Source organism: Phascolarctos cinereus, unplaced genomic scaffold, assembly GCF_003287225.1.
Source record: "Phascolarctos cinereus isolate Bilbo 61053 unplaced genomic scaffold, phaCin_HiC Scaffold_2;HRSCAF=192, whole genome shotgun sequence".
NCBI classification, from domain to species: domain Eukaryota; kingdom Metazoa; phylum Chordata; class Mammalia; order Diprotodontia; family Phascolarctidae; genus Phascolarctos; species Phascolarctos cinereus.
In genome coordinates, this window is record NW_027555625.1 from 254,287,797 (window position 1) to 254,305,669 (window position 17,873).

The following is a 17,873-nucleotide window of genomic DNA, read 5'->3' on the forward strand; positions in this document are numbered from 1 at the left end:
CTCCCTCCTTCCTTCCTTTATTCCTTCCTCCCTGCCTTCGTTCCCCATTCCTTCCCTCTTTCGTTCCCTCCCTCCCTTCTTCCTTCTATAAAATAAAAATATTGAGCCAGATGATTCTTAAAATCCCTTCCAGCTCTAAATTCTAGGATTTCAGGTTAAAGGAAGCCAAGCATTTCCCTCAGGAGCCTTGTTTCCCTCATCAGTTCTCCTCAGCATGGTAAGGCTCTTCTCCTCAGCATGGTAAGGCTCTGATGTAGTAAATTAGACTGCTCATGAATTGCCCAAGGCCAGAGCTGTAGAGATAGGAAACTCTCACTATCACCAAGTTAGAAGTACTTACCCCAATTGTGTCAGTCAAAACAAGGAAAGGATGGAGTGTACATAGTCCTTACAGGAAGAAACTAAGGTGTCTAGTCTTGTCTTCACAAATGAAGGCTAGTGATAAATCAATCTTTTTGTTTTTGTTTTTCTTTTTTTTTTTTTTTGGCTAGGCAATGGGGTTAAGTGACTTGCCCAGGGTCACACAGCTAGTGTTATATGTCTGAGGTCAGATTTGAACTCAGGTCCTCCTGAATCCAGGGCTGGTATTCTAGCTGCCCCCTGTGATAAATCAATCTTAAGGAAGAATTTCAAAGGATAACCGAATACCCGCTCTGGTCTTCAGCCCCTGTGCTCCCTAGTGGATCTGCATTTGCTATTGCTGCTTCTGAATGACCTATTAAAATTTAAGCTTGCTCTGACCTCCTTCCCCTCACTTGTATGACCTTTTCTTTCTCTAACCTTTCACTATTAAATATCTCCTTGCAGCCCTCATCACCTCTCCCCTGGATTATTTGATCTCTCTGCCTCAAGTCTTTCCCTATACTAATTCATCATCCATACTGTCTCCAAAGTGATTTTCCTGCAGCACACAGCTGATTATGTCACCACACCTTTATAAACTCCAGTGACTTCCTGTTACCTTTAGGATCAAATATAAACTCCTGTTTGGCGTTTAACATCCTGCACAAGCTGGCCCCCTTCTCCCTCTCCAATTTCATTATACATCACTCCCCTCCAAAGTCTTGAAGATCCACTAGTGATTTCTTATTCTGCATTCTCCCACCTCTGTGCCTTTGCCCTGGCCAGCCATCATGCCTGCTCTCCCTCTTGGTCTCACGTTTTCTTCAGGACTCAGCGCCAAGCCCCACCTTCTGCAGAAGGCATTTTTCTTGTTGTTAGCCACCTGTGCTTTCCCATTGTCTGCCTCCTATGCATTGTGTATATATGTACATCTCTTCCCCATTCCACAGGAGCACTTTTGTCTTTGTGACCCCAGTGCTTGTCACAATGCCTTGGCATACAGTAAAATGTCACTTAGTAAAAACTTGTTGCTTGAAACTCACCTGTGCCGTTTGCTTCACTTACTTCTAATTCATGCATTTTCTACAGTTTTGGGGGGCACTGACTTCTTTTTCTAGGACAAATGCTTTGGGTGATATTTGTGTATCTCAATACTGAATAGTTTTGACCTTAGGATACAATATGGCAGCTGGGTGGTACAGTGGCTAGAGCACTGGACTTGGAATTAGGAAGACTCATCTTCCTGAGTTTAAATCCGGCCTCAGACACGTATTAAATGATTTTACTATCTTCTAGTTCTAAAGCCTGTGGTGAGTGGATAGAGGTTGAAAATGGGCAAATTTAGGTTTGATGTCAGGAAAAACTTTCTAACAATTTTGGACAGCTGGAATGGAATGGGCTACCTCAGGAGGTGGTGTGGGTTCTGAATTCTTGAAGGTCTTCAAGCAGAGATTAGATGAACCTGTACAACAAGGAAGGGGAAGCTCTCACTATCACCAGCTTAGAAGTACTTACTCTTTTTGTGTCAGTCCAATCAAGGAAAGCATGGAGTGCACTCAGTCCCTATGGGAGAAACTAAGATTTCCAGTTTTGTCTTCACAAGTATGCAAGTACAAGGGAGGCTAGTGATAAATCAATCTTTTTTTTTTTTAGGCAATTCGGGTTAAGTGACTTGCCCAGGGTCACACAGCTAGTAAGTGTCAAGTACTTGGTCTGAGGCCAGATTTGAACTGAGGTCCTCCTGACTTCAGGGTAGGTGCTCTATCCACTGTACCACCTAGCTGCACCAGTGATAAATCAATCTTAAGGAAGAATTTGAAAGATGTGTGATCCTGGGCAAGTCACTACATTGTATTTGCCTCAATTCCTTATCTGTAAATGGGGTGGAGAAGGAAGTAGCAAACCATCCCAGTATCTCTACCAAGAAAACCCCATATGGGGTTACTAAGAGTTAGACATGACTGAAAACGACTCAACAACAGGACACGATGGGTACCTACTAGCTCCTGAATACCTGTAATTAGAATATCCCCTGCCCCAGTCTAGCCATGAGAGAAAATAGGCTTTTTTTTTTTGGTCTATGAGAGACCATTAGAAAGAACCTCAGCGGTCAGCTAGTCCAACCCATATCTAAAAGGAATTCTCATTATAAGGAATTCTCATTAATCTTAGGAATTTTTCTTGACATCAAACCTAAATTTGCCCATTTTCAACCTCTGACCATTGACCATAGGTTCTAGAACTAGAGGATACTTAGATCATTTAGTCCAAACTCCCCCTTATTTTATAGATGATGAAACTGAGGCCCATAGAGGTTAATGGACTTGCCCAAGGTCACACAGACAGGAATTAGCAGAGCCATCATTTGAATCAAGTCTTCTGATACCCAAATCCAATGCTTTTCCCACTATATCATACTGCCTCCCCTCTCCCCCCACCTCCACACTTTTTTAAAAATGCACCACACAATTTATTCCAAAGGCTGAGAGGCAGGGGAGGGGGAAAGGCAGGAAGGGCAGAGGCCAGGGAGATGGAGGAAGAGGGTCTAGAATCCTCTTGTGCTCCCTTCAGATCTTCCCAAGATCTGCATACTTTTGCACAGGGAGCATAATACTGCAGTGATTGTTTCAGGGGCCTATGTCCTCGTGCCTTTTCCCGGTGCAAGACTTGTGAAAAAAAAAAGTCCTGGAATTTCTGTAAACAGTTATGGGTCTTGTTCTGGTTGATGAAGCACAAGGTCTAAGGGTTCTTTCTCACATCATTTTCTTCTCTTCACCAGGCCCCCATCTGTCTCACCTTGACAGCCAGCATGCCCAAGGGCAGAATCTCTTCCCTTTTCTTTCCCCAACCAGCATTAGAATATATCAGAAATGATGATTTCCAAGACAGGTTCTGCCTTCCCTCCTTGCTGTTGCCTACAGCAGTGTGTTTGTGTGTCTGTGTGTGTGAATGAATTCCCATCACCTGCATGTGAATTATTTAGAGCCTATATGCTGAGTCACTCTCCAGAGGACAAATATTGTCCAAATAAATAATTAATTTAGCTAGCTGCAGTCCATTCCCAAGGTTGGTGCTGAATCTGGAATACTAATCACATTTCCTGTCAACTGTTCCAGAATAATATTCTCCAAAGATAAAATAACATAGCCCTTTGTCCATGGTAGGTACACATATTTCATTTGTGTTTCAGGCAGTTTCATTCCTCTAAGCAAAGAGAAACAGAAATAGAAACATTTATCTAAGGGATTACTTGCTCCTAAAACCGGGAGATGGAGGTGAAAGGGAAAATGCACGGAATAAGCCAAACCTCCAACTGAAAACAGCAGGATTCTGCGGTTGTCTAATAGTTTTTCTTGATCCTTCTTCCCTCTGCTTCTCCTCTCCACCCACCCAGCTTTGTGTACTGCACAGAAGCCTGAAGGTACCAAGGTAACAGGAACCAGGCCAACAGGCTGCATAGTATACACACACATGAGAAAAGAAAGGCTTTCTGGCCACCATGAACAGCCCAGATAGGAATCCCAAAGACAGTAGTTCCAAGTCTAGACTGGAACTTTGGTGTGATTTGCAAGTAAGCTTCTCCATTTCCCTTCCTGCAAAACAGGCAAAATAATCCCCTCAAGCCTCACAGAGTACAGGGTTTTCCTCAGTCGGGGAGCAATGGAAATGATGAGTGTATTGATAAAGCAAAGACTGGAGCAATAATCCATCAGTAATGTAGACTCCTGGCTTCATCAGGCCAAGTTACAAATCCATTGCTATAAAGGATCAAGGGAGGGACAGCCTAATTTCTCTGTGACTCTGTGATTTGAATTTCCATCGTGTTGTTGTACTTCCCTTTGGTACTCATTCTATTTTGTGTAATGGTTGCTCATCTTCCCTACTACATACAAACTCCTCGAGGGTCTGTCTACCTTATTTAACTTTGAATTTCTCAGCCTCTAGCTGAGGGTCGTGCAGTTGAATTTTAAGGTTGCATCAGCGACTTTGGTTGCTCAAAAGGTGCTGAGGTCTGAACAAGAAAAGTTTCTTAAACTCAGTGACATTGGCGGGGTAGGGGGGAGTTGCAATTTGTAACTCTTATAGAGAGATAGTTAAAAATAGCTTTCTGCAGAGGCTAGGCAAGCATAGCATAGTCGGTTACAGCAGAGCATATTCCAAAGACCTGCATCATATGTGTGTTGGGGGTAGGGGGCGGGGTGGGGGGGTTTGGAGGAGCCATGCTCCCTGATCCACCCCTTCAGGAATTTTCTCCCCTAGCTAACTTTACCCTTTTCAAAAGATACTTCTGCTGCTGTCACCTCTATTTATCTCGTGTTGTAAAGGTATAAGGCGGGGGGGGGGGGTGTTAAGGGCGGGTTGGAGGGTGCAAGTCTGGAGTCTCCCTGCACCCAATCCTTTTGCCTCTGTGTCCGGGTGAAGGGGGACGTGTGTGTGTGTGTGTGTGTGTGTCCTATTTTATACCCTCTGTGTGTGTGTGAGTGTGTCCTATTTTATACCCTATGCTTGAGTCCCCCAACATTAGGTGTATCAGGGATGCTTAGGGCCCACCATCCCCACTGCCACCTGGACAGTGTCCCTGAGGAAGTTTTACGCCTCTTTCGGGGGGACAGAAAAGCTAAGGAGCCCTTCGGTCCTTGCCGGGCCTTCGTTGAACAGCCAGAGCTCGGCCGCTCCTCGGACCCCCTGAAATACCCCTAACACCTAAGACTAAGTCCAGGCGGAGAACACCCCGCCCCCCTCCAGGGCCCGGCCAGCCAACTCCTCAGAGGCAGTCTCCCCGCCCCCCCCCCCCCCCCGGTTGCCCAGAGCCACGCGACTCTACACAAACAGTCTCCAAGAGGGGCGCGGCCTCGGCCACTCTCCCTGGAGGACCCTCTGGTACCCTGAAGCAGAGCCCCCGCCCCCACATGAGCCCGCACCCGCCCACTCCACCCTCTGCGCGCCTCCTGCTGCACTGCGGCGGTTACTAAGACGCTAGCCTCTATCAACCAATCGCGTGAGTCCCTTGGCGCCCTCGACTTAGTCGGCCAATGAAAAGACAAATCAATCATTTGAACCAGCCAGTGGAGAATGCACTGCAGCGCGAGAGCGGGCGTTCTGATAGGTAGACGTAGGACCATCGTCTACCAATAAAGAAAGGAAATTGCCAGGAAGGCGGGAGTTGAGGCTTTAGATTGACAAGGTTGAAGCCAATAGTATACTAAAACATGTGGCCTCGTTCTGGTCATCCAATAAATGGTGAGAGGAGGCGGGTGCTCGTGGCTATATAAGAGTTCGGCAAACGTCTGTTGCAGCAGTCTGCGCGCCCGATCTTTTTCCGCTTCTGTGTGTGTTCGACTCCGTCGCCGCAGCCGTTACCATGAGGGAGATCGTGCACCTCCAAGCCGGGCAGTGCGGCAACCAGATCGGCGCAAAGGTGAGCGGTCGTGGCCCAGGTGGGAGGGTTCTCGGGACAGTGAAGCTGGCCCTGGGGATCTCTGAGGGCGGCGGCACCGGGAAAGATGGCGCCGGGAGTGTCTGGGCCACCTCCGCATTGCGGAGAAGGGAAGCTGCAGCGCTTCGGGTCCGCTTGAAGTGAATGCGAAGAGGAAAGGGCTGGGTGTGATGTGGGAGGCGGGGAGTGGGTCGCGATATTAGGGCCTCTCTGGCTTCTTGAGCTTCCGGGCCCAGCCCTGGGTGAGGCCCCTTGGGGAAAGCGGGGCGGGGGCGGAGGAGGGGAAGGAGGGAGGGTAGGGAAGAGCAGGACGAGGACTTGGCCTCGGCCTCCTAGCCCGCTCGGGGCGTGGCCGGCTCCGCCCTCCGCTGTGCCGCACCGGCTGCACCGCCAGCCCGCCCTCGGTGACTCAGGTTTAGCTCTTCTTGATCGACCCGCCAATGTCTTCCAGTTCTGGGAGGTGATCAGTGACGAACATGGTATCGACCCCACCGGAACCTACCATGGGGACAGCGACCTGCAGCTGGAGAGGATCAACGTCTACTACAATGAAGCCACCGGTATGTGGTTTAAACTCTAGTCCCTCTTCCTCTTCCTCTGCCTGATTGCTAAGGCCCGGGCCTTTCCCTTTTCCTTGGGCTGCCTTGCTCATCAGACCTGTCTGACTAATGCTTTCTCTATTTCCAGGTGGGAAATATGTGCCCAGAGCAGTCCTAGTCGATCTTGAGCCTGGAACAATGGACTCTGTCCGGTCTGGACCTTTCGGACAGATTTTCAGGCCAGACAACTTTGTCTTCGGTAAGCAGTTTTGATTACACTTTCTTAACAGACATTCTTTCTTCCCTATCTCCCTTAGTTAATTGAGCTATCAAAGCCCCTTTGGGGAGGAGCTGGGTGTAGCCCCTATCTTTTGATCTTGAGTTTAGGTTATATGGGGAGAAAGGAGGGAGAGGAGTTGGCACTGGTTTCCCTGGTACCTGGCAACAAGCAGCATGAGTCAAGTCTCTTCCTCTCCTCTCCCTCACACTCCCCCTCTTCTTTGCATTTGAAGAATTCATAGAATATTAAAACTAGAAGAGAACTTTAAAGAGAATCTGTACATTTTATATAGGAGAGAAATTTAAGAGTCAGTGAAATGACTTATTAGTTTGACCACTGGGTCTGTCACTTGTTTCTCTAACACTTTGAGTTGGGCACTTCTGGTTGGAAGAAGCACAGGGTCAAAGGGCTCTTTCTCCCATCAGTAGGCATCTTATTAAAATGCTTATTAAAGTACTGGTGAAGCTGTTTTCTTTGTGCCATAATGAACTTTGGGGAGGGGTCAGATTTAATATTTGACATCCTAATTTAATATCAGTGGTTGTTTCATCACCAAATTATGTGTGATATTTTATTTTGCTTTTGCTTTTATTCTTTAAAGTGAAGTTTGACCGTGACAAATGTAAAGTGGGGTTTTGCTTTGTTTTTTTAAGTTTTAAATTCTTAAGAATTGAGATCCTGATTTACTTGTGATATTTCTTGAGGTGGGGTGGGGGTGGGTGGGAATTAAGAGATAGAGATTCTAAAATGGTTTTAATAGTCATTGATCAGAAAAGGAATGATTACCATTGCTTTCTTTCAGGCCAGAGTGGTGCTGGAAACAACTGGGCCAAAGGCCATTACACAGAAGGTGCGGAACTGGTTGACTCAGTATTAGATGTTGTAAGAAAAGAAGCGGAAAGTTGTGACTGTCTTCAGGGCTTCCAGCTGACGCACTCTCTGGGTGGTGGGACTGGGTCTGGGATGGGTACTCTCTTAATCAGCAAGATCCGGGAAGAGTACCCAGACAGAATCATGAACACTTTCAGCGTTGTACCCTCCCCCAAGGTATCGGACACTGTAGTAGAGCCCTACAATGCAACCCTCTCAGTACACCAGCTTGTAGAAAACACAGATGAAACCTATTGTATTGATAATGAAGCCCTCTATGATATCTGTTTCAGAACCCTGAAACTGACCACTCCCACATATGGTGACCTGAACCACCTGGTGTCAGCAACCATGAGTGGTGTCACCACCTGCTTACGTTTCCCAGGGCAGCTTAATGCTGATTTGCGTAAGCTGGCAGTGAATATGGTCCCCTTTCCCCGTCTGCACTTCTTTATGCCTGGCTTTGCTCCACTGACTAGCCGTGGTAGCCAGCAGTACCGTGCTTTAACTGTGCCAGAGCTCACCCAGCAGATGTTTGATGCAAAGAACATGATGGCTGCTTGTGACCCGAGGCACGGGCGCTATCTTACAGTGGCAGCCGTGTTCAGAGGCCGTATGTCCATGAAGGAGGTAGATGAGCAAATGCTCAATGTTCAAAACAAGAACAGCAGTTACTTTGTTGAATGGATTCCCAACAATGTGAAAACGGCCGTTTGTGACATCCCACCCCGGGGCCTGAAAATGTCTGCCACCTTCATTGGTAACAGTACTGCTATCCAAGAGCTCTTTAAGCGCATTTCTGAGCAGTTTACAGCCATGTTTCGCAGAAAGGCTTTCTTACACTGGTATACTGGAGAGGGCATGGATGAAATGGAATTCACTGAAGCAGAAAGCAACATGAATGATTTGGTTTCTGAGTATCAGCAGTATCAGGATGCCACAGCTGAGGAGGAGGGAGAATTTGAGGAGGAGGCTGAAGAAGAGGTGGCGTAAAGCTGTGCATCACTTACTCTGTAAATTATGTTGAAAGCTGTATGAACTCTTTTTATTCACTCACAAACTTGTTTTTCTGATGTTCATGTCTCGCTGCATTCTGCACTTGCTGTTTTCCTGTTCTTTGACATCAAATGCTGTACAGATAACACCATTAAAGCATTTTTCATAGTGCATTGTGTCGTCTCTTCTGTTCGTTTTGGTAAGCTTTGCGAGTACTGCTGCCAAATGTTAAGCCGTAAGTCTCTCTCAAAGCTGTAAAAAAAGCAGAATATGGACTGAAGAGAGAATTGGTTGGTGAAATGTCAGGCTTCCTAGAACAAAATGAGTTTCTATGGCCCTGTGTTTTAACCGCCTGGAGTTGGCCTAATAAAATAGCTGCTTTCCCTTAAGGGGAGATACTGAAATGGTCATTAGTGGTGAGTAAATAAGCTTTTAGCTAATAGCACCTAAAAGACTTACCTAAGTTTCTTTGAAGATTTTAAAAGCCTTGTTTTAAAATTTACACAAGCTATATGGCTTTAAGGCTGCCATGGGCCTTAATTAGCTTACCAAGTTTTTCTCTTGGGCTTTCCCATACTTCAGCCAATGCCATAGTTTACCATCTAGAGTATAGATTTTTTTTGTGAGTGTGACCTACGTTTGTTAGCCACATGTAGATTTGTAGCCACCGATTATTTGGTGCAAAGTCCAGAGGTATTTTTGCCTGAAGGTTGTACCTACCTCTTAGCTCTGTTGCTGACAGTAAGAAACTTTCTTAGTGGTTCCCAAACTTGAGTTATAAGTAAGGATTACTTTCTAATAAGCCCAAATCTCTATGATAATTACATTAGTTGTGAGTGACAAAGCTACTTAAGTAATGCTAAATTTTTGGTAGTATCTATATTTTAAAAATAGTGATGTGTATGTATGCCAGTCTAATATTGTATACAGATTAGCAAAACTGCTTGTCCCTGCTAGGGAGCCTAGACCATGCTAGGTTTTTATGAGGATCAGTGTAAACTCCACACCAGTGTGTGTTAAGTTTTGTTCCCCTAAGAAAAGGGCTAGGGGCTGGACTGATACTGAGATAAAGAACTGAATGGTTTTAAAAGGAGGTAATGCCAGGAAGTTGCTGGATCAAGTTTTCCCTTTACCCTTGTAGGGTAACCTTTAATGTTTCAGAACTACTAATAGGCACAAGTCAGTTTCTTATTCCTATATTGCTTATTTTTCTCAAAACTTATTTTAGGTACAACTTACATACTTGGTATGAATCCTGTGTAGAAAGGTATCAGTCCTTGTCTGTGGTAAACTTTGGCGTCTGGCCAGTGTTGTTTTGGTAGTCTCTCTCCCAGAGCGTAAACAGGATTTCTTATTAAAAACTGGGAAAATATTCTTTGTTACTTGCGAATGCAGAGGTTTTTTCTGCGCATTAATAACTATTAAAGAAAGCCAACATTTAATTAAGCTTAACTTGCCTGCCTTTTGGTAAATTGTGTTTCCTGCCTTTGTGTAAATGATAACTTGACATTAACATTTCTTTTTACTCCAAGGCCCTGTTGGTGCCAGATTCCTATCAGTCTGAGGAAATTCAACTAAAGGCAGACTGTGGAATGCTCTCACCCATTCTGGCTGCAGTTCATTGATGTTTTATCAGGTTGGAATCTCACTGTCCTGCCAAATGGGAGGCCAATCAAGAGTGGTGCTTAGGCCCCATTGTTAGTGGGCACCAGGTGCCTGATGGTGTCATGCTGCGAGGCCTGTAAGAATTGAGTTTCTGTTCAGGTGCCATCTAGGAAGCACAATAATCCTTTAGCATCTAGAAAAGGATGGTGGGAATAGTACAGAAGACAATAGGGGCTGTCAGTCCTCCCCAGTCAGGTGAATGAATTGGCTGGGAAGGGAAAGGAAGGAAGATAGTGGGAGGCAGGGGGTGTCAGAATAGAACGCCATAGGGATTGAAATCTTGGGGAAAAGGAGCAATGATGTGAACTGTATGCAATCTTCTACCACTGTTATCCTGTACAGTTTCTGGGTGCCCTAGCCACCTATCCTGTCTACCTGGTATAGGCCATGCTCAACCAGTCAGCCTTGAAAGGGAAACAGTAAAGTTAGTGTATTTTTGCTAGGTTCTCCTAGAAATGCTCTCTTTCCTCAATTCCACTCCCTTTACTTCTCTGCTACACCTTAACAATTTCCTCCCCACCAGAATGGAGTCCTGGCTGGACTCTCACAATTAGAAAGTTTTTCCTCTCCCTGTTGTCTTTATGGGAACATGTAGAGGCCAAGCAACAACTTGGTGACTCCCTGACTGATGTTTTTGCAGCCTCTGCAGTACTAACACTTCAGAAGATGCTTTAACTTTAGATAAACCTATATTGCTCAAACTCACTGGGGAAAGGGAGGAGCTCGCAGCTTTTCTGTCTCAGAGAATTCTGAGAAATTAAGGCCTTTTAAATTTATTCCTTGCTTTTAGGGCCTTCCAAGGCAGCTTAAACCTGTTATGTTAGCTCCTGTCTTATCCATGAGTTAGCTTCACATTGACAGCGGGGAATATTAAGATGAATGGCAGAATTTTTAGTGTCATTCCATTTAAAAAGAGCTCCTAACTTTCTCAGAAAACCAGAGATTCCATGTGCTTCTTGAAGCCATTGCTTTAGAAAGTCTCTAAGGCACCCCACAATTGTGTCATTGAGTAGAACTGAAGAAAGGGGGAAGATTTTACTGAATTGATATGTTCTTCTCATGGGGAGGCCTACAGGGAGTTCAAGGGCCAGAGGGAAATGCACTTGCAGTCCCTTGTCACCCTTCAAGGCTGTTTGCTTTTGGCTTGAACACTTTTTCCCTTCCTTTGTTTTTTGGTTACCTTCAGTTCTCAGCTGAAGTCCTGCCTGGCTGCTCCCAGGACCCTAGCAGCCCCAGTAGGACACAGTGCAATGAGACTTATTACCTCATTTAACAGAGTAGCTCTACCTGAAGGAACTCAGTGACTCTCAAATTGATCTAATTTACCTGGCTTTTATCAAATTCATCCATGGCCTGCTGGACACCATCTCGATAATTCATTCCCATTACCCAAGTGAAGCGTGGTACAAATCCAGCATAGCCTATGCAGGGCAGATGAGAGAATGTCACTAATCCAGGAAATATTGAGCAAGAAACCCCAACTTCACTTTTGCAACTTACTGGGATGCCTTTTAACCTGCTTGCAGGATTTAAATTCTGTGTGTCATTTGCTTCCTGCTAGCTGTACTCTACCCTGTAGTTCTTGACCCATTGATCCTTCCCCTGTGTGGCAGGACAAAAGGACTTTTTTTTTTTTTAGCCCTTTGTATCTGTAAGCACTTAGCCCAGTGCCTGGCACATAGAAAATCCTTATTGCTTGTCAACTAAGAGTCAGTAGACTTGGGTTTGAGTGCTGGCTTTGCCATTTGCTAGCTGTGTGACCTTGGGCAAGTCATTTAGATTCTCTGAGCCTCCGTTTCCTCAACTATAAGATCAGAGTACTCCCACCTTGCTGTGAGGAGGAAATGTATGTGAAGATGTGTAAACTGCAAAGTACTACGGAGGTAGAGTATTATTGTTGATAAGCCTCAGTGCTACCTGATAGAATGCTAGGGACGTGTACAAGGGAAACCTGAGTGGAAGGTTTTGTTCAGATGTTGTTTTCCTTGTAGAACACAGTTGCCTCTTGGTGCAAGAAGACAAAGGTACATTTTGTTAGGGGTCTGAGCATCTCTCAACATAGCTATCAAAGTCTGATGAATAAACCGGGTTCAATGTTGTGACTCTCAGGAACCAGTCAGGCAGGCAGGTGTGAAAGGATGTCCACCACATCACCATCAGTCAGGATTTGACCTCCTGCAGCATCACTTTCATCTTCCTTTTTGAGTCATCTCTCCCCTTCATCTTCTGGCATAGTTTTGAACTCTGGATTTCCATGGAGCCAAGGTAATGTGTCACCAGCCTGACAGACTGGACTTTGTATCCTGCCTGTCTCTATAGTGGGAGAGGGAGGCTGGGACCTATGCATCTGGTCTGTTCCAGGGCCTCTGGTGTCCCTTGGATGCCTTCCTCTGATGGCAGAGGCTCGGAGGGCACGGGAGCACAGGGCTAAGTGTGGAGGCAAGGCTGAAGCCCTGAAGGAATGAATGCTAAGGGAAAGAAAAAAACCTAGCTTAGAATCAGTGTATCAGACTCTGAAAGGACCTTAAAGATCAGATAAATGAATACCTCATTTTACAGGTAAGACACTTGAGGCCCAGAGAGGTGAAGGGACTTGCCCAAAAAGTCTCAGCAAGGTCTTGGGAGAACCAGGACTGGAACCCAGTCATGACTTCTGGGCTCCGGCCACCCACCCGAGATGGCTTTGTGCTGGATCAGGTTGGGCTTGTCTAGCTTGGGAAGCCTCTCAAACCTGCCGACATCTAGTGTCTCCGTCTGGGGTGGCAGAGGGGAACACACATCTCCTCGGAAGTGGTACAACTAGAAGAAGGAGGGTGAAGCTAGAGTCACTTCCTTAGTCTGGCTGGAAAGCCATATTCTCCACCTCCTCCCCATTCCCCTCTTAGAGTTCCCTTGGGTATTGTTCCCATCCTCCTCCCCCCAACCTCCTGCATTTTGGATGTCTTGGGGGAGGATTCAACTGAGTACTGACAGGGAACCCTCTGTGTACCTGGGGATATACAGGAGTCTTGTCAAGAGAGGGTGAGGCTTTCCACCCTTCCTTTCCATATGCCAGTCGGAAACCTGGATGTCCAAATTCAGGTTCACTGACCTTCTTGCCCGGTGGACATGGTGGGTAAGGTGGGTTGGGCATAGTTTCAGTGCCTATGCCTGGTGAAAACATGTACCAATTGCTGTCTGGCGCAGGAGTGCCGTGTTGCTCCATCCTGAGGGGTGGGTAGCGTCCTCGGATCTCAAAGTCCTTAAAGGGCTGGAATCCTGGGTTAGACATAGAGGTGAAAAATGTGAATGGGTAAGAGTTCCAGAGTAGGACACAGAGAAGTGAAGGAGGTACATATCTTTGTTTCTCACCTGTGTAATGGGGGATGTAGGGCTGGTTCGCGTCCATATATTGTGCATGGGGTATTTTATTTTGGCTAAAATCCTTGATGAACTTGGGTTTGCTGAGCGGTGCCAACACAGAACATGGGCTCTTATTCACTGTGGGGTCTGTCAGCACCTGTGCAGTGCTCTGGCCATAAGTGCATCCCACCTGGTATCGTAGTTGGGGATAGAAGCCAGCATAGCTAGGGATAAAGGGATGTAGTCAAAGAAAAGAGGATAGGTACCTGTTGGATTAGGCAGTGGGAGATACTGTCACAGTGGCTAGCCAAGACAAGAAGATGATGATGGTAGATAGCCAACGTTTTCTTGAGTGAAACAAATTCAGATTTAAAAGCCCTTGGACATAAATGATTCCCCTCAATGGGGACAGGAAATGAGTTCCAGATTTGGGAGAACAGAATAGTAGTCAATACAAGAATCTCACTCATCCTTTCTAAGACATTGCAGAGGATTATGATTCAGAGAGAAGAAATGGAGGTGGACTAGAGAAGACAAGGTGAAGTCCACTGTGTGTGGTGTTCCTCACCAGAACCTTCCCCAGTACCTCTCAGCCAAACCATGATAGTGTAGTTTCCCTACCTATTAATTTGCTCATTACCCAGTCCCTGATCTGCCCCCACCCAACCATATCCCTTCCTCAGTCTTATGAACTTCCTAGAATTCCCCACCAGCCATTTCCCTGGCCCAGGGTGCCCCAATCCCCCAACCTCCAAATCCTGAGCCTCTGGCCCCTAACTCCAGTCCTTAAACATGAGCCATGATAGAGTTCTTACCCAGGTATATAGTGTGGCTCTGGTGTGAAAAGGCTGTGATTCTTAGTTGCTGTCATTGTAACCCCAGTAGATCCTGAACTGGGTGCTGTCTGGCCAGGACGTCAGACCCTTTGGCTCACAGGAGATTGTTACCTGGGTGACCATTGTGCAGAGATGGCACCAAGGCCAGAAATAACCTCTGAGCTGCTATCAATATTTCTATACATGTGGGGTCCTTTTCCCATTTGTGTGATCTCTTTGGGATACAGCCCTAGAAGTGCTATTACTGGGTCAAAGGGTATGTACATTTTTATAGCCCTTTGGGCACAGTTCCAAATTGCTCTCCAAAATGGTTGGATCATTTTTCAACTGCACCAACAATGTATTAGTGTTCCAATTTTCCCACATCTTCTCCAACATTTATCATTTTCCTGTTTTGTCATGTTGGCCAGTCTGATAGGCATGATGTGGTACCTCAGTTGTTTTGATTTGCATTTCTCTAATCAATAGTGATTTAGAGCATTTTCTCTCTCTCTCTCTCTCTCTCTCTCTCTCTCTCTCTCTCTCTCTCTTTTGGCTAGCAATGGGGTTAAGGGTCACACAGCTAGTAAGTACTATGTGTCTGAGGCCAGATTTGAACTCAGGTCCTCCTGACTCCAGGGCCAGTGCTCTATCCACTGCACCACCTAGCTTCCTCTAGAGCATTTTTTCATATGACTATAGATGGCTTTAATTTCTTCATCTGAAAACTGCCTTCTCATATCCTTTGACCATTTATCAATTGGTGAATGACTTGTATTCTTATAAATTTGACTTAATTCTCTGTATATTTTAGAAATGAGGCCATTATCAGAGACACTGGTTGTAAAAATTCTTTCCAATTTTCTACTTTCCTTCTAATCTTAGTTGCATTGGCTTTGTGCAAAAACTTTAAACTTTTCAATTTAATGTAATCAAAATTATCCATTTTGTATTTTGTAATGTTCTCTATCTCCTGTTTGCTCATGAATTCTTCTGTTCTCCATAAATCTGATAGGTAAACTGTTCCTTGCTCTCCTAGTTTGCTTATAGTATCAGACTTTATATCTAAATCATGAACTCATTCTGACTTTATTTTGGTATATGATGTGAGATTTTGGTCTATGCCTAGTTTCTGCCATACTCTTTTCTTATAGCAGCTCTTTTTGTGGTAGCAAAGAATTGGAAATTGAGAGGATGAACAGGTTGTGGTATGTGAATGTAATGGAATACTGTTGTGCTATAAGAAGTGATGAGCGGATGACTTCAGAAAAACCTGGAAAGACTTTCAAGGACTGATGCTGAGTGAAGTGAGCAAAACCAGGAGAATGTTGTACACAGTAACAGCCACGTTGTGCAATGACTAACTTTGATAGACTCAGCCCTTCTCAACAATGCAAGGATCTAAGACATCTCCAAAGGTCTCATGATGGAAAATGCTATCCACATCCAAAGAAAGAACTACGGAGTTTGAATGTAGATTGAAGCATACTATTTGCTTTTTTTTCCTTCTGTTTTGTTTTGTTTTCTCTTTCTTGTGGTTCCTCCTATTGGTTCTAATTCTTCCTTTACAACATCACTAATGTGAAAATATGTTTAATAGGAGTGTATATGTATAGACTATGTCAGATTGCAAGCCATCTAGGGAAGGGAGGGAGGGAGGGAGGGGGAGAAAAATTCAAAACTCAAAAGCTTATGGAAGTGATTGTTGATAAATCAAAATAAATTAATACAAAAATAAAAAAAATAAAGAGGCAAATAGAAGTTAAAAAAAAAAGAAGAAGAAATAACCTCTGAAAGCCTGATGTTCCCTTTCTCCTCCCCTAGATACTCAGGACCTGGACCTCCTGTGTGCTGGTTTAGCCTTCATGCCTCCTGAGGCCCCTCTGCCTTAATCTTAGTCCCTGGTTTTCCATGGCCACCTGAAAACTCAAAACTTGATTTTTTTCCCCCTCCATACCTTATTTTTCCTTGCACCAGAGCTAATCACAAATTTCATTGTAGCTTTGGTGGGGGGTGAATGGTAGAAGAACCCCTACCCCAACCTGATGTACCCCATCTTGCTTCGTCAGTTACCGCAGTTCCTATCTCAAACTCAAGGCCGTTAGACAAGTGGGAAATTTATATTACCTTGTTAGATGACATCTACTTCTATCCAGAAATCAATGATTTAGGTTGTGTGGTCAGGGATCTGCCATAACACAAGTCATTCATTCCTCTTCCAAAAAGCCTTCCTCTGACTGGTCTACTTCATTCTTAAACTCTCCCTTTTCGGAATTTCTGTGGAATTTCTCTACACCGCCACTTACTATGTATACCATAGTATCTTATATTGTTTTGCATTTCACATTGTGGTCTTGGTAAAAATTTTGCTATAATTGCAAGAGCACTAGATTTAAAGATATGGGCACAAACTCTGATACTTATATGACTTTGGGCAAGTCACTTCTCTAAACTTCAGTTTCCTCATCTGTTAAACAATGGAACTGGCTAACGTATCTGTAAATTCTATGATGCTGTACTTACACTTTGAGCCCCCAACAGGCAGAAGACCGTTTCTTAATTTCCTATTTTCCCCCATAGTATAACCATGTACATACAGCAGTAGATATTCAGTTCCTCAGTCTCTTTAAGCCACCTAAGTTCCCTGAGTTTCCCCTGCCCCTCCCCCACTTTATAGAACACTGAGTGAATTATTGCCTGTAGGAGATTCTTCAGGGCCTTGCTTGGTGAGGCCAATGAGGTATGCCTGGTGTGTATAGGCTAGGAAGAAGGGCAAAAGAGCAAGAGGAGTCATTCATTCAGGGAGTCTCTGAACCAGTGAAATAATATTGGTTGAGACAGTCTTCAGCTGATGAAAGTTCTATATGTCATAAAGGACAAAAGAGAATTAGAAACATATAATAGACCTTTAGACTGGACTAGATTGGGTTGTCACCAAGGGCACTAAAGGTGCTGCTTGGTGGGCTCCCCACCACGGACCTCTCTTCCTTTTTGCTTTTCTCTCTTCTCTTTTCCAATTACCTAGTCTACTGAGTCCTCAAGTCTTCCAGGGACCTTCTTGGACACACATTACTCTAGAGAGAGAGAGGGTGTTGACCCTGACCTAGAATTTTTTTTTTTTTGGTTAGGCAATGGGGTTAAGTGACTTGCCCAGGGTCACACAGCTAGTAAGTGTTATGTGTCTAAGGTCAGATTTGAACTCAGGTCCTCCTGAATCCAGGGCCAGTGCTCTATCCACTGTGCCACCTAGCTGCCTCTCCTGACCTGGAATTTCTACTGTGAGCCACGGAGTTTGGGGAGTTAGGAATCCAGGGTTGCAGAAAAAGGGAAGTGAATGAGCAAGGAAGAAACATAAAAGGAGAGAAAAAAAATTGATGAAGAATACTGGCACCAGGAAGAGGTGAGAACTCATTATAAGGACCTTCTTCACCCCCATCCATAGGATCGTGAGCCCAGGAAGTAGGCCATAGCCCTTTGGGCAGTTTTGGGATCCTATGAAGTATTGTACTACCGAGTTGGAAAAACCTTAGTGAGAAGGCTAGGTTGTGATTTGGATTGTTCAGCTCTGTCCCCATATCCAAACCCAA

At 45.0% G+C, this 17,873-nt stretch overlaps 2 protein-coding genes across 4 annotated transcripts; one reads left to right on the plus strand and one right to left on the minus strand.

Annotated features, from left to right (window-relative positions):
* The first annotated feature begins 5,622 nt into the window (after positions 1-5,622).
* Positions 5,623-8,637, plus strand: TUBB4B (tubulin beta 4B class IVb). Its single transcript, XM_020981751.2, has 4 exons — positions 5,623-5,761; positions 6,231-6,339; positions 6,467-6,577; positions 7,401-8,637. The coding sequence occupies exons 1-4, from the start codon at positions 5,705-5,707 to the stop codon at positions 8,459-8,461; spliced, it is 1,338 nt and encodes a 445-aa protein (XP_020837410.1). The 5' UTR covers positions 5,623-5,704; the 3' UTR covers positions 8,462-8,637.
* Positions 8,508-17,125, minus strand: CIMIP2A (ciliary microtubule inner protein 2A). Of its 3 annotated transcripts, none has more exons than XM_020981752.2 (8): positions 16,810-17,122; positions 14,287-14,418; positions 13,481-13,695; positions 13,119-13,387; positions 12,802-12,928; positions 11,456-11,550; positions 9,704-9,825; positions 8,508-8,716 (listed from the first exon to the last, which is right to left on the minus strand). In XM_020981752.2, the coding sequence occupies exons 2-8, from the start codon at positions 14,340-14,342 to the stop codon at positions 8,545-8,547; spliced, it is 1,056 nt and encodes a 351-aa protein (XP_020837411.1). In that variant the 5' UTR covers positions 14,343-14,418; positions 16,810-17,122; the 3' UTR covers positions 8,508-8,544. The 3 variants fall into 3 exon arrangements, with proteins under 3 accessions (XP_020837411.1, XP_020837412.1, XP_020837414.1); XM_020981753.2 differs by having other exon boundaries at positions 9,708-9,825; positions 16,810-17,116; XM_020981755.2 differs by lacking the exon at positions 8,508-8,716 and having other exon boundaries at positions 9,805-9,882; positions 16,810-17,125.
* Positions 17,126-17,873: the final 748 nt, after the last annotated feature.